This window comes from Polyodon spathula, chromosome 6 (genome assembly GCF_017654505.1).
Source record: "Polyodon spathula isolate WHYD16114869_AA chromosome 6, ASM1765450v1, whole genome shotgun sequence".
Taxonomy (NCBI): domain Eukaryota; kingdom Metazoa; phylum Chordata; class Actinopteri; order Acipenseriformes; family Polyodontidae; genus Polyodon; species Polyodon spathula.
In genome coordinates this window covers 44,670,479-44,684,154 of record NC_054539.1, presented here as the reverse complement: position 1 = coordinate 44,684,154, position 13,676 = coordinate 44,670,479, and the positions used below count along the sequence as shown (strand labels likewise).

Sequence of the window (13,676 nt, the reverse complement as noted above, 5' to 3'; positions counted from 1 at the left end):
TAAGTCGCCCTGGATAAGGGCATGTGCTAAGAAATAAACAATAATAAATAATAATATCTCGATTATAGAGAAAAGTTATAATACAGCCAAAGGGCAATTTAATGTCTAACAACTTATCTGTGATTTTGTTTAAAATCAAAAATCTTGTTTTTTCTCCAGCTTTATATACAAGTTTGTAAACTTGGTAGTTGGTCGGAAATGTTTTTGTCAGCCTATTTTGCTTACAAAGAAGGTGATGTGGATGCTGCCCTTGTTCAGTACCTCTTACTTGGAGAGATGGGCTTCGAAGAGGCCCAGAGCAATGCAGCATACCTTTTAGAATCAAGTAAGTTAATAAATCAGACTTTATGATGACAGCATCAGGTGTTTAAGTGCATTAGTTCTGCTTGTAATGGGTACTTTTTTTGGGGATAGATGTGTCTCGAATTTTCCGTGCTGCAGAGATGTATCCACTGGCGCTTCTTCAATGGCAAAGAGCTGCAGCTCAAGGTAGGTGATGACATTGTACTACATATTTATATAATTTAACAATAGAGACTGGTGGAAGCTGAAGATGCAAGGGAATAATTTAATTGGTGATGTATATAACTTTCCATTATGTGAGGAGACGGAGGTAATAAATAATAAAATAATAAGGTAAAGTTAAAATATCTGCTCACCATGTAATGTTAGTCCGTTTTGTTTGTCTCTTGTTTTGGCGAGTGTGCCTGTGTCCTGTGTTTTTGTGTTTGTTACAACCGTTTATTTTCTGGCTGTCTGTTCATTTATTAAATGCTGAGCAAAACCATTCGCTCAGCTCCACCAAACTCCACTTCTCTTTGTCATATATTTCCTGTTTCTGGCCTGACGTCACCCACTGCAGCCGTCTTTGTGACAGTACATTATCTATAAAACACTTAGAGGCCTGGAGAGAAGTGTTAAATGTGTCCAATTAGAGGCCTGGAGCTAAGTTTGACACCCCCAGTATAAAGTATCCTTTAAATGTTTACTAGCCAAAAGTAATCTGTTCTAACTGTACGCTACATTATGTTCTATCTTTGTCATACTACTGTACTTAACAATAATCCAGCATTCTAAAACATGAATACTTTTTTCCAGCCCATTCAAAATCTAAGGTATTGCATTATTTATTTCAGTAGCAAAACTTAAAAATGTCCTGCATATATATATATATATATATATATATATATATATATATATATATATATATATATATATATATATATGCACACACACACACACACACACACACTGACTGTACAAAACATTAGGAACACCTGCTCTTTCCATGAAATAGACAGATGAGGTGAATCCAGGTGAAAGCTATGATCCCTTATTGATGTAACCTGTTAAATCCACTTCAATCAGTGTAGATGAAGGGGAGACAGGTTAAAGAATTATTTTTAATCGTTAACACAATTGAGACATGGATTGTGTATGTGTGCTATTCAGAGGGTAAATGCACAAGACAAAGGATTTAAGTGCCTTTGAACGGGGTATGGTAGTAGGTGCCAGGCGTGCCGGTTTCAGTGTGTCAAGAACTGCAATGCTGCTGGGTTTTTCACGCTCAGCAGTTTCCCATGTGTATCAAGGATGGTCCACCACCCAAAGGACATCCAGCCAATGGCAGGCCAGTGGTCAAAAACAGTTCATTGATGAAAGAGGCCAAAGAAGTCTGACACAAATTGTGCAGAGCAACAGACGGGCTACTGTTTGTCAACTGACAGTCCAGTACATTGGTGCCGAAAGACCCGTGAAAAGAATGCACAACTCATCATACCTTGATACGAATGGGGTATGGCAGCCAACAACCTAACAGAGTTCCACTTCTCTCAGCAAAACACAAGAAACTGCGGTTGCAGTGTGCTAAGGAATGAAAACACTGGACACTGGAGGAATGGAAAAACATTGCCTGGTCTGATGAATCCCGGTTCCTGCTGTTTCACGCTGATGGGAGGACTAGGGTATGGAGAAAACCACAGGTGTATATGCATCCATCATGCCTCGTGTCAAAATTGCAGGCTGGTGGCGGTGGTGTGATGGTGTGGGGTGTGTTTTTATGGCACACACTGGGTCCCTTGATAAAAGTAGAGCAACGTTTGAATGCCACAAGATATCTGAACATCATTGCCAATCACATGCATCCCTTCATGGCAGCAATGTATCCACCTGCTAATGGATTTTTTCAGCAGGATAATGCTCCATGCCACAAGGCTAGGATTGTCCAGGAATGGTTCCATGACAGTGAATTCAGCTTACTGCAGTGGCCTGCCCAGTCACCAGATCTCAATCCAGTTGAGCATCTGTGGGATGAGATGGAACAAGCTATTCAGAGTAGAGATGCACTACCAGCCAACATTACACAAATATATATGTATACACTCACACACACACACACACACACTCACACACACACACACACACACACACACACACACACACACACACACACACACACACACACACACACACACACACACACACACACACACACACACACACAAGCGCACACAGTGGTTTGCAAACTTTTCACATTTTATTTGGTCCTGATTGTATTCCACAACACTTTCAAAGTAGACTTTACATGTAGAATCTATACAAACTACTCCACGTTGATGAAGTTGCATATAGACAAAAAATAGAATATAAATAAGTAAAATTTATAGAGAAAAACAGATTAATCTCAGTTGCATAAGTATTCAACCCCTTTGCTACTGCAGCCCTAAAAAAGCTCAGGTGCAAATTATTTTTTTGAAAGGTCACAAAATTAGTGAAATGGTTTCAGCCTGTGTGTACTTAAAGTGGTTTAACTTGTAGATTATTTCCCTCAGGTATATAAAGACTTTCAAGCTGCAATCACATAATGATCCAACAAAGCAACCATGAAGACCTAGGAGCTTTTGAAACAAGTCAGGGATAAAGTGGTAGAGAGGCTCAGAGCAGGAGAAGGGTACAAGAAAATTTCAGTTGTGCTGATTATCCCTCTCAGCACAGTGAAGTCCATCATTAAGAAGTGGAAGATGCATCATACCACCCAGACACTCTCATTTACACTGCTGTAAATTGCTCTAAATATGCAGTTGTCATCCCATTTGGTGATCAAATCAACCCCTTAGTACTGTGTAATCAATTGATTACCTTAGTGATTTGCAATATTTTAGGGGAAGTCATAGCTTAATTTTATACTCAATTCTACAAACACTGCCTTTGTACAACCTATAATGCAATGTAAACAAATTTAGTGGTGCTGCTAAGTGACAGAAATCATTGCTACCTGAAGTATCACTTCACATTTTATATGTATTGAATCAGACCAAATAACACCCCTGTTTATCATTATTGTGGCAGGGCAGAAGCTCTGCATGTGAATAGTTTATATTTGTTTGTACTGTGTGATTTTAAGTTTGGCAGTGATGTGGTTAAAATCCCATCCCTGCAGAAACGTGTGGAAAGTGGCCATTCCCAACGAGATAATTAAGTGCTAATTGGGGAATGACCACACATATAAAAGAGGAGCCAAATGCTCCATTTAGGAAGAGGTAGTTTAAGAGAAATGTTGAGAGTAGCAGACTGTGCTCTCAGGTATCGCATCGAGATTGTGTTGCTCGGGTGCAGGTTTGCTTTTTATTTGTATTGTTATTTTGTTTGCTTAAACATTTTATTTTCGTTTAACAAAAGTGCCCTCCGGCGCTTAAACATTTGGCAGCAAGTATATAATGGTGTTTAGAAATTAATTTCCCCTACCTGCCTGGGTTTATTAAGTTCAGGTGGCTGGGGTTGATTAGTTGATTAAATGATTAACTTAATTAATGATCAATCAGCACCCAGTCACCTGACATAAAAGGAGGCCTCTACTTCTAATTTGGGAGGAGGGAGCGGAGGAAGTTGGTTGTGTGGTTGTGTGGTTGTGTGGTTGTGTGGTTGTGTGGTTGTGGCCCAGCCTGGAAACCTTATTTTTGTAAGTTTGCTTTTTGTATTGCTTTATTTGTGTTTGAGTCCTTTTGTTTTGCCCTTGTGCACTTTTATTTGGTGTTTTTGATAATAAGATTGTATTTTTTTTGAACTGCAGACTGTCTCTGGGCCTCTATCCACTTGCTGGCCTGCCACAAATGGGTTTAATACTAAACAAATAGTTTTTTTCAGCATTTCCTGAAACTTTTCAGTATTTTTAGTACAGTAGTGTTTTTTTTTTACTTGTCTATCCATTACACAATTTTATAATTGTACTTGTGTTCCTAGGCTATGCACTTGCTCGAATTAAAATTGGAGACTATCATTACTATGGCTATGGAACAGATGTGGATTATGAAGCAGCTGTCATTCATTACCGTCTTGCAGCTGAACAGCAAGGCAGTGCTCAAGCAATGTTTAATCTCGGATATATGTATGAACAAGGAAAAGGACTCAAAAAGGTAAAAGCAGCAGGCTTTATTTGAAATCGGAATAATCCGAGAACCACTCAGGTCAAAGTGCTGGTTGTCTCCACATAATTATATATAACTCTGGGGGTATCTGACAGACAGGAGAGAGACGTGAGGTTGTATTTGCTACGCCACATTAGAACTTATTTACAATTTTTACAAAAAAAGGTGGCAACCACTAGGGTATCAGCAATGGTAATCCTAGTGAAGAAGGACGTAGACAAACACAATATAATATATACAAAAGGTCAAACCAAAACAGTGGGCAAATGGCTACAAAGTAAACGGGAACCTTCTCCCTGACACACACGCAGATACTCAAGGCTGGATTAAAATCCCTTAAACAAATCCCTATGATAAATACCAAAGATCCCAGTTAAGCACACAGTAGTCCACAGTGGCGCTCACGACCCTTGTTAAACACACAGTGGTCTCGTATTTGGTTCCCTCACCCTGGTTGTACTTGAAGTTGTGAGGCTTCAAGCTGGTACAAAAAGAACAAATATGCTGAACTTCTAGCTCCTTTTTAAAGACATGTGGCCAGGGTTAATTGACAATCAGTTAACACCTGGCCACATTCCACACTTGTTATAATCAGGGATTTGCAATCCCATCCCTGCCATATTTAACACACACTTTATTTACAAAACCAAGATCAAAAACACGCTATTTACATGTGCAGGGCTAAGGCCCTGCCACAAACCCTTATCATGTACCCAAACTAATATTCAACATACGGCCTCAGTTGTGTAACAAAGTGCAGATCTTGTGTGAAACAATTATAAATAGGGTAATATTCACCAATTAAAATGTAATTCTAGTACTGTCATTTTACCCTGTGTATAACTGAGCAGGCTTCTGTTACATCCCTTGTATAATTACAGTAACACCTTTGCTACCCTAGCAATGACACAATAGTATATTATGTAAAATACTATAACCTGAGTATAATGTGCACCGTGTTTGCAAAACACAGCGCACACATATATATATATATATATATATATATATATATATATATATATATATATATTATATATATATATACACTATCTATATATATTAATCACAGATAAATTCTTCCTCAATCAGTAAAATAGTGTGCATTTCTTCTAGTAGTATTAACAACCACGTATTTTAAACATTCAGAAGTGAAACAATTTGTACAGGTATTTTATCTGTAACATAACTATCAGTTTGGTCTTTACTTACTGTTATAAGGGGAAATATTCTGTAAATAGACAGTAATTACCTATATTAACAGAAGACAGCGTTGAAAATAATAACTTTATAGAAGCCCAACCATTACCTGGATCGGTGTCTTCAGTAAATGCACTGCAATGCACTGACAGAGCCAGACAGCTGTCATATTCTCCCTTGGCTAGACAAGAAGAAGGATATTTAGATCCCAGCCCTTGTGTACTATGGAAGTTAATAAGTTATTTATGTCTTAAAATTTCTGCACCACTAATGCCTACAAAATATTAGCATTAAGAAAGAAAATAAGTATAAAAAACAGCATTGCCTGTTTTAGCATTCTTTAAGTATTCCACCATTGCAAGTAGTTGCTTAATTCATGGAAACTACTTAACAAAATGTAATTGTGAGTTTCCAGGTCCTTCGTGCTTATAATATATTTCACTTTAGTGAAACAATAAGCCAATGTTTTGTGGGACCAGAGAAAAGGTTACAATCTAAAGGACAGTTTAAACAAGGTCAACATTCCTTCTGGCATTTGGTTTATTTTGCGGAGCAATCAAAATGCCAAAATAAAAAACCATTAGGAGCTGCCTCGCTGTGGCATCTATTATACCTTAAAAAACAGCACCACTCAAGGAACTCTTCATTTCTGTCCTCATTTTCAGATTGAGTGAGTACAGAATTTGAAGCAGTGTCTCATAAATATCACAATGTAGTATTAACTCTATATACCAATTTGTCATTTATGGGTACTATATGTAAAAAGAAAAAAGTGGAAAGAAAAAAGATTAATAAACTGTTTTATTTTAATGGACCAATATATCAATTATATAAGGCAAATTTTCAAGACTGTAGGTCTCTTCAGGTGGTGAAGGGGGGTTTAAGAAGAACACATTGTGCAATAATACTGTAAACGTGATTTCCATTACATGAGAGTAGATGTTAAACTTCATGCTGATTTGAAATCGACTCGCCAAGATAAGCACCAACTAAGTAAACTAATGTGATCCATCTGCATCTCCATCCATTTGCGTTGCTTTCCATCTGATGATGTAGATATCCTTCAATTGGTGTTGATTGCTGAAGTGTAATGCTGGCTTCAGGGATCAGCTTATTTTGCCTCCCCAGCGCATTAGCACACAGAACGTCTGCGATGCTAGCTCCGAGGATCAACCCAGTACGGTCTCCCCAGCACATCAGCATGACAACCGTCTGGATTGTGCTAAGTAGAGTAAATCTGTGAGGTCTTCAAGTGGGCACTTTTCGTCCTTGGTGTTTCGTCGACTAGCCCACGACACCTCAAGAGGGCTCAACAGTGATTCTGGCGTCCCAGCATCACCCCCCCCTCCATGCCCCACTCAGCTCAGCCCAACTTACTTACCCGTATATCAGCGTTGCTTTCTTCCTATTGTGCTTGAGATCCCCATCCAGAATCTTTCCGTCTCAACCAGAGCCAGTTGCTGCTCCTTTCTGCTGCTTCAAATAAGTTCTTCACTGTGCGACGCAACTCTTGGCCACTGAACCCGACATTTGAGAAACCAGGTTGTAGAGTGTGCCACAAATCCTCGACAACCCACCTCCACTGGGTAAACTCGGACTCTCCATCCTCGCTGTTCCACTTCAGCAGCTAATTGAGCATACCGAAGTTTCTAATACTGCAAAGAAATGCAGTAAAAGGTGTTATGGAGTGATATGAGGCTGTGGCAGGGTAGCTTTGTGGACAAGGCTGGCTAGCGGCAGGAATATTAGACAAATGCGGAAGACTGCAGTTCAGCACTTCTCGTGCTTTTTTATTAACTAAACAAAAAAAGATTTAAACAAACAAATCCAAATATAAATACAAAATATGCACCTAAGCTATACAATCACGGTGCAGAGACAGGGAGCAAAACCTGCTGCTCCCAGTCGTTTCTGTAAACTAACTAACCTGAAACACAGTGTAAAATGAACTGAAGTTAAAATTATTGATAATAAATAGTGAATTAGCACTATTTAACAATTGAGCAGTAAATCACACAACACTGTCTATCTTTTACGAATTTTATCAAATAATTGGAAACGTTACAAAGTAGAAGAGAAGATTAATATCAAAATAGTATAAATCAGTACATTAAGTTTCAGCAATCAAATATATTATATGACCTCAGCTTCAGTGTAAATATCAATTACATGGAAAAGAATACATTAATCAATTGTCTGTATTTTATCATTTATATAGGAAATAGCAAAAGTCTTAAATCAATAAACAAATATGTATATGCAAGCAGGATAACTGAGTACATGTGCCAATAAATATCAAAATACAATATTAGAGAATTCGAGTTAATAAAACATCACACAATGATTTACCAATCTGTTATTTTTTTAAATAATTCAATTGTTTATTTTTTTCTTAGAATTCATGGTACATAAACACCCATTTCCTTATTTTATTGCTATTTATTCTCCCTCTTTATACCTGTTAAATCACTCCCATAAAATATTATTTCAGTCGCTTTATTGATTGAAACAATGTCTTAGATATAGTAAACCCCTTTACATTTCATAAACATAAGCCTTTCTGCAAATATACTTGTAGAATGTAATAAATGTTTATTTTCTGAAACTATTTTCTTTCAGTTTAATGGAGAATACTCAATTTGTTTCACAGCGTTGATTCCTAGGGTGATGATTTTGGGCGTTATCCCCTTCAGGCCTTTGTTAATGAAAAATCCTCTTCACATTGAGCTGACTAATTATTAACTTTTCCATTCTTCAATGCTGATCCAGGTTAATATAGTTCCTTTTAAGCAATATTCAGATTTTCTTCCAAGTGTATTGGATTATTTGCTGGATTTAATTGAGAGCTGGCATTTTTCAGTTCTTGACTGATCTCTCTTCTCTGTCTGTTTGAGACAATCTCACAGAAACAAACCGTGCAACCGTGAAGATGTTTACAGCTTACACACACATTAGTAACTCATTGCTTCAATAACAGATAACTGGGGCAACAACACCTGGAAATTCTAGGAAGTCAACTTGTCTTCAGCCTTTATCATTTGTTGCTATAGTTACCATGCCAGTTCTGTTCTTTTTTATCACCTTTTATTAGAATTTAAATGTGCTTGTACAATTTTTTTTTACTGTTTTCTTCCCTAATTTTAAACTTTTTCCTTTGCTGTTAATTGCTGCTATTAATTGCACCTAAAGAACATCTCTATAGTGTGTCCTTTCCTGTCTCCCAAGGATGCCGAGATCCTTGTTCATGCCTTTGCCACTTCTCGCTTAGATTATTACAGTGCCCTTTTTGCTTGCTCTATCAATCATTTACAGTTGGTAATAAAATGCAGCAACTAGAATCTTGACGGGCACCAAACAGACTGAACATATGACTCCTGTTCATGTGTGTTTGCATTGGGTACCTGTCTGTTCCACTGTCACTTTCAAGATTCTACATGGTCAGCATCCTTCTTACATCATGGACTTTCTTAGCCCATACATCCCTAGGAGACAGCTTAGGTCTTTCAATGCAGGACCTCTTAAATGCATTTCACCTAAACGTATTACTGTTGGTGGGTGCAGCTTAAGTTGCACTGCCCCTTCTTTATGGAATTTTTACCCAGCTGCATTCGAAATTCTACTTCAGTTTCTCAGTTTAAAACTTCGGTTGGCCAGGGTGTCCTTGGCTCACCGCGCACCAGCGACCCCTGTAGTATGGCTGGGCACCTGCGGGCTTGCCTGTAAGCTCGCGGAGCTACGTTGTCCTCTGATGCTGTAGCTCCAAGGTGGCTGCATTCTGCAGTGTAAAAAGAAGCGGTCGACTGACGGCACACGCTTCGGAGGACAGCGGTGTAGCGGTGAGCCGAGCTTAAATAATAATTAGATATTCTAAATTGGGAGAAAATAATAGAAATTAATTGGCGATTACTAAATTTAAAAAAAAAAAAAATAATAATCAAACTTTATTTTCGACACACAATATTCCTCAGCCCTGCCGCAGAAGCGTACTGAAACCAAGTTTTAATCTTTTTCATTAGGATATACATCTTGCTTTAAGGATGTATGATATGGCTGTAGCAACAAGTTCAGACGCATATTTTCCTGTTTTACTGGCCATTTGTAAACTAAGTATTGTTAAACTCTTCAGGGATTATCAGAATTCCATGGTAAGTACACCATTTTTATATTGTTTGCATTTCATTATAGATCACTTACTTCTTGGACTATTGTGTTAACAATTAAATTAACAAGTTGTTCTTATGATATATATATTATATATATATATATATATATATATATAGTTAGATTTTTTTAAAGATCATGCACAGAAGCCAAATTTATGAATTCGCCACCACAAATGAAAACACCAATATTATTTGGAGCCCTCTGTTATTATGTGCCTGTTGGCCCTATTCACGAAGCATGTTTTTTCAACAAAATATTGCCTAAAATAGGCATTGAAGCTGAAACTGATGTCCCGCTCCTAACCGGACAGTATTTTAAGAATGCGTATACAGGCATTTTTTAAACGCTGATCAATCAAACTTTTAAAATTTCAGTTCAAACATAACGTTATGTTTGAAATTTCCTCTACACAAAATGAAAACCATTTAAAAAAAAAAAAAAAATGTATTTGTGTCTTTATATTCTGTTGAACTTCTAAATGAATTTGCCAGTGGTAAACATCATTTTATAGGTAAATTGCAGTGATTTCTTATTAAAAAAAACAAACAAAAAAACCCAGAAATACTTGTAATAATACATACATTATTAAAGATATACTTAAGAAAAAATACAGAAATAAATTTAAACTTTAGTCTTCCATGACTAAGAAATTGCACTAATGTTTTGTTGTTCCAAAGAATAGTGAAACTGTTTTTTTTTAACATTGTGCATTGTCTTGTAGATTGTGCAGTGGTTGAAGATACAAATTCTGATGTTGGGACCGCAATGGGATCTATGTTTGATACTGATACTCACCATTCTCTTGGTACTGGTGATTGCATACAGAGTTCATTAACTGTTTTAAGAAATCTGATGTTTAAATTAAAATTTAATTTATTTATTGTAAACAGCAAAATAAACAAAACAGTGTTTCTCCTGTATGGATTTCTGTTAAAATGGCTTTTGCATTTTTACAAAAAAGAAATTAGAAATAGAATGTAATTGGTCATTATTGAATGAAGAAAGAGTCAAATATCATAGTAATCTGAAAGTGTTTTAAATACCATCCAACAACTGGATCACCTTGTATGTGACATTCGTCAGGCACATGAAATAAAAAGTATACTAAATTGTAATGGTCTATCACTAGCAAGAAACTACTAAATTGCTGGGAGAAGCAGTTCTGATATTAATATAAATATAATATTGCTACTTTTATACATAAGGAGCAATACTTATAAACAATGAAGTAAAAAATTTATCATTTGCTTTTTTTGTATAAATCAGTATTTTCCTAAAACCATTTTCCCCAGTTAATAGTTAATTGAATTGGTCCTTTAGACTGTGGCAAACAAAACAACCAGACACCTCTCTAAATATATATAAAACCATTATTATTTTTTTGGTTTATTTGTTGTTGAAGGTTCATACATTTTTCCAAGGTCACCAAACAATACATCAGCTGAACTTCTTTTCGCTGGTTTAGCCTGATGGAGAAAATATAAGAATACCATTGATAATATACACAGAGGTAAGTAGAAAGATACAAAGTTATTACCAAGTGAAAAAACTGAGCACTTGTTTCATACATTAACATTCCCAGTACTGTAACTATTGAAATCAATTATACGTTTTGCAAGACCTTTGTTTTAATTTTAATTTCACTTAATTAACACACCATTATCATTAAGTTTATTCATTAACTCTTTAGTTGTAATTACAAACACTTTACATTATTTGATTACTTTGTTCACCAACCAGTTTGTTTATGTTCTCATTGCACATTTTGTTAGTTCTTTAACCAACCCTTCACTAATTAATTTCTATATATAATATATATAATATAATATATATTATATATAATATTAGGTATATATATATTATATATATATATATATATATAATAAAATTGTAAACAATTTAACAAGTATACTTTGTAGAATGAGATGTTATCATTTTAATGTTGCTTAAATTTGTTTTCTAATTTAACCAAGAAGAGGGGAAAATATGACCAAGTCAAATTTTCAGTTTCCATACTACAACAGGTACAGAGCAGTTCTCACTTTTGTATATTGCTACAGCAGCTAGCATTCTATCCTTGTACAGTATCAACTTCCTGTTACAGCACAATTGCTTTCACCCATTGATAAATTGAAATGTGTCAAACAGTTAAAGCTGCTATGACATTTAAGATATTAAAAAATAAAAGCAATAATGAAACTGGCCTACTTTGCAAATCATTCATTACTTCAAACATCCCTGGGTAATGAACTTGGATTTCATCTGTATCCGAAGAGAATGTATACATATGTATGCATAAACACACATGAGTACGTTACCCTCAAGAAGGAAAACAACAACAACAACAACAACAACATTTTCCTACTTTTTACCGTCCAATTGGTTCAATATCTAACACGTATCAAGATAGTTCTTGACAAATGATTGACCAGCTCTAGGTAAAACTTTGTACAACTGTAATTATGCAATATCCTAGATTTCTACACATTTTGGACCTGAAGGTGCTGTTTAGACACAGTAGTTTTCTTTATCTCTAAAATGGCTATAATTACGATAATAACTACAGGCTAAACATAAATGATATGTTGTTTATTTGTGTTCCAACTCCTCCAAGTAAATATACTGTAGCTATATGATTTCCATATTGAGCTTCAATTGACTTTATCAACATTTTGAAAGCAAGCTTGCCTTTTTTAAAAAGCTAACTGAATCACAGCACACTCCACTGAGCACAATATTTTGGCACACTGTGACCAGTACTAAGTAACATTTCTAAGAATCATGTTTATAAATATTTAACATCTGGTAAAAAAAAAAAAAAAAAAAAAAGAATATTAATTTACCTTTGAGTTGGTGAGCTTTTGCATATAACAAAAAGTTAAATGATTCCCTGCTGTTAACAAAAGATGAGGCTTGTGTTTTTGAATACCACTGCTGTGCATTAAAGACATCCAACCAACTACAAGAGTAAAGTTGTCCAGGATTAAATGGTTTTATCTGCAAACACACAAAGTTAGGTGCAGTACACTAAAATGATGCTTTTGTGCTCTGTTATCCCATACTTAAGTCACAGAGGTTATCGTCACCAAGGATTCTGGGAAACATTTGACCTCTAGGCCAAGGTCATTCAAAACCAGAGCAATCCTCTGTCTCTAACTGTAACAGGGCGAGCAGCCCTGCACAGTGTTTATTTTAGAACAGGGTCTTCCCCTCCTCCCCTGTGTTATTTTGTATTTGTTTATTGTTTAATGTTTGTTTATAGATGATGGCGATCCGTGTGTTTTGTTTATTATTTTTTATGACGCCGCAGCCGTGCATTTTTGTGTTATTGTTTTAAAAATATATTTGTTTATAAATGACGGCGAACTGCCTTGCGTTTTGTTTTGCAATGTGGATGGGAAGCCCCATCCACCTTCTTATTAAAACCTGTGCAGAAGGTGGCCATCTCCTGAATTAAGTGATTAATTTATTGCTAATCGAGAGATGGTCACCTGTATAAAAAGCCTGCAGCTCTCCATGTTCGAGGAGAGGGTGTGTTCAGAAGTGGAGAACGGGAGAGCGAGAGGCAAGAGAGATTTAAAAAAAGAAAATAAGGATCAGTGAAGGCAGTTGCTCAGCCTGACCTTAGCATTTATTTTGTGTTTGTGATTTATTCTGTTTAATTGTTTTATTTTGTGCTCTGTGAGCCAGTGTTTATTTTTGTTCAAATTATTATTTTTTTTGTTAATTAATAAAACGGCGCATGCGCCACTGCACTGTACCTGTTCTGGTTGTGCTTCCTTCTGGTCTGGGTCACCGCAACACCGTCTCTGTGACACTAACATTCTCACAAGAGGAGTAAAACTGATAATTCAATATGCATTAGCTTTTGCAAAGTCACAGTACAATCCT

General features: G+C 36.1%; 1 protein-coding gene across 1 annotated transcript in view; it reads left to right on the top strand.

Moving 5' to 3' along the window:
• LOC121317682 (protein sel-1 homolog 1-like) overlaps window positions 1-10,620 on the top strand; it is a 42,665-nt gene extending 32,045 nt beyond the window's left edge. Inside the window, exons 13-17 of the mRNA XM_041253842.1 lie at window positions 160-325; window positions 415-489; window positions 4,240-4,412; window positions 9,638-9,766; window positions 10,507-10,620. Coding sequence (XP_041109776.1) covers window positions 160-325; window positions 415-489; window positions 4,240-4,412; window positions 9,638-9,766; window positions 10,507-10,620 — 657 coding nt within the window. The remainder of the gene's footprint in view (window positions 1-159; window positions 326-414; window positions 490-4,239; window positions 4,413-9,637; window positions 9,767-10,506) is intronic.
• Window positions 10,621-13,676: the final 3,056 nt, after the last annotated feature.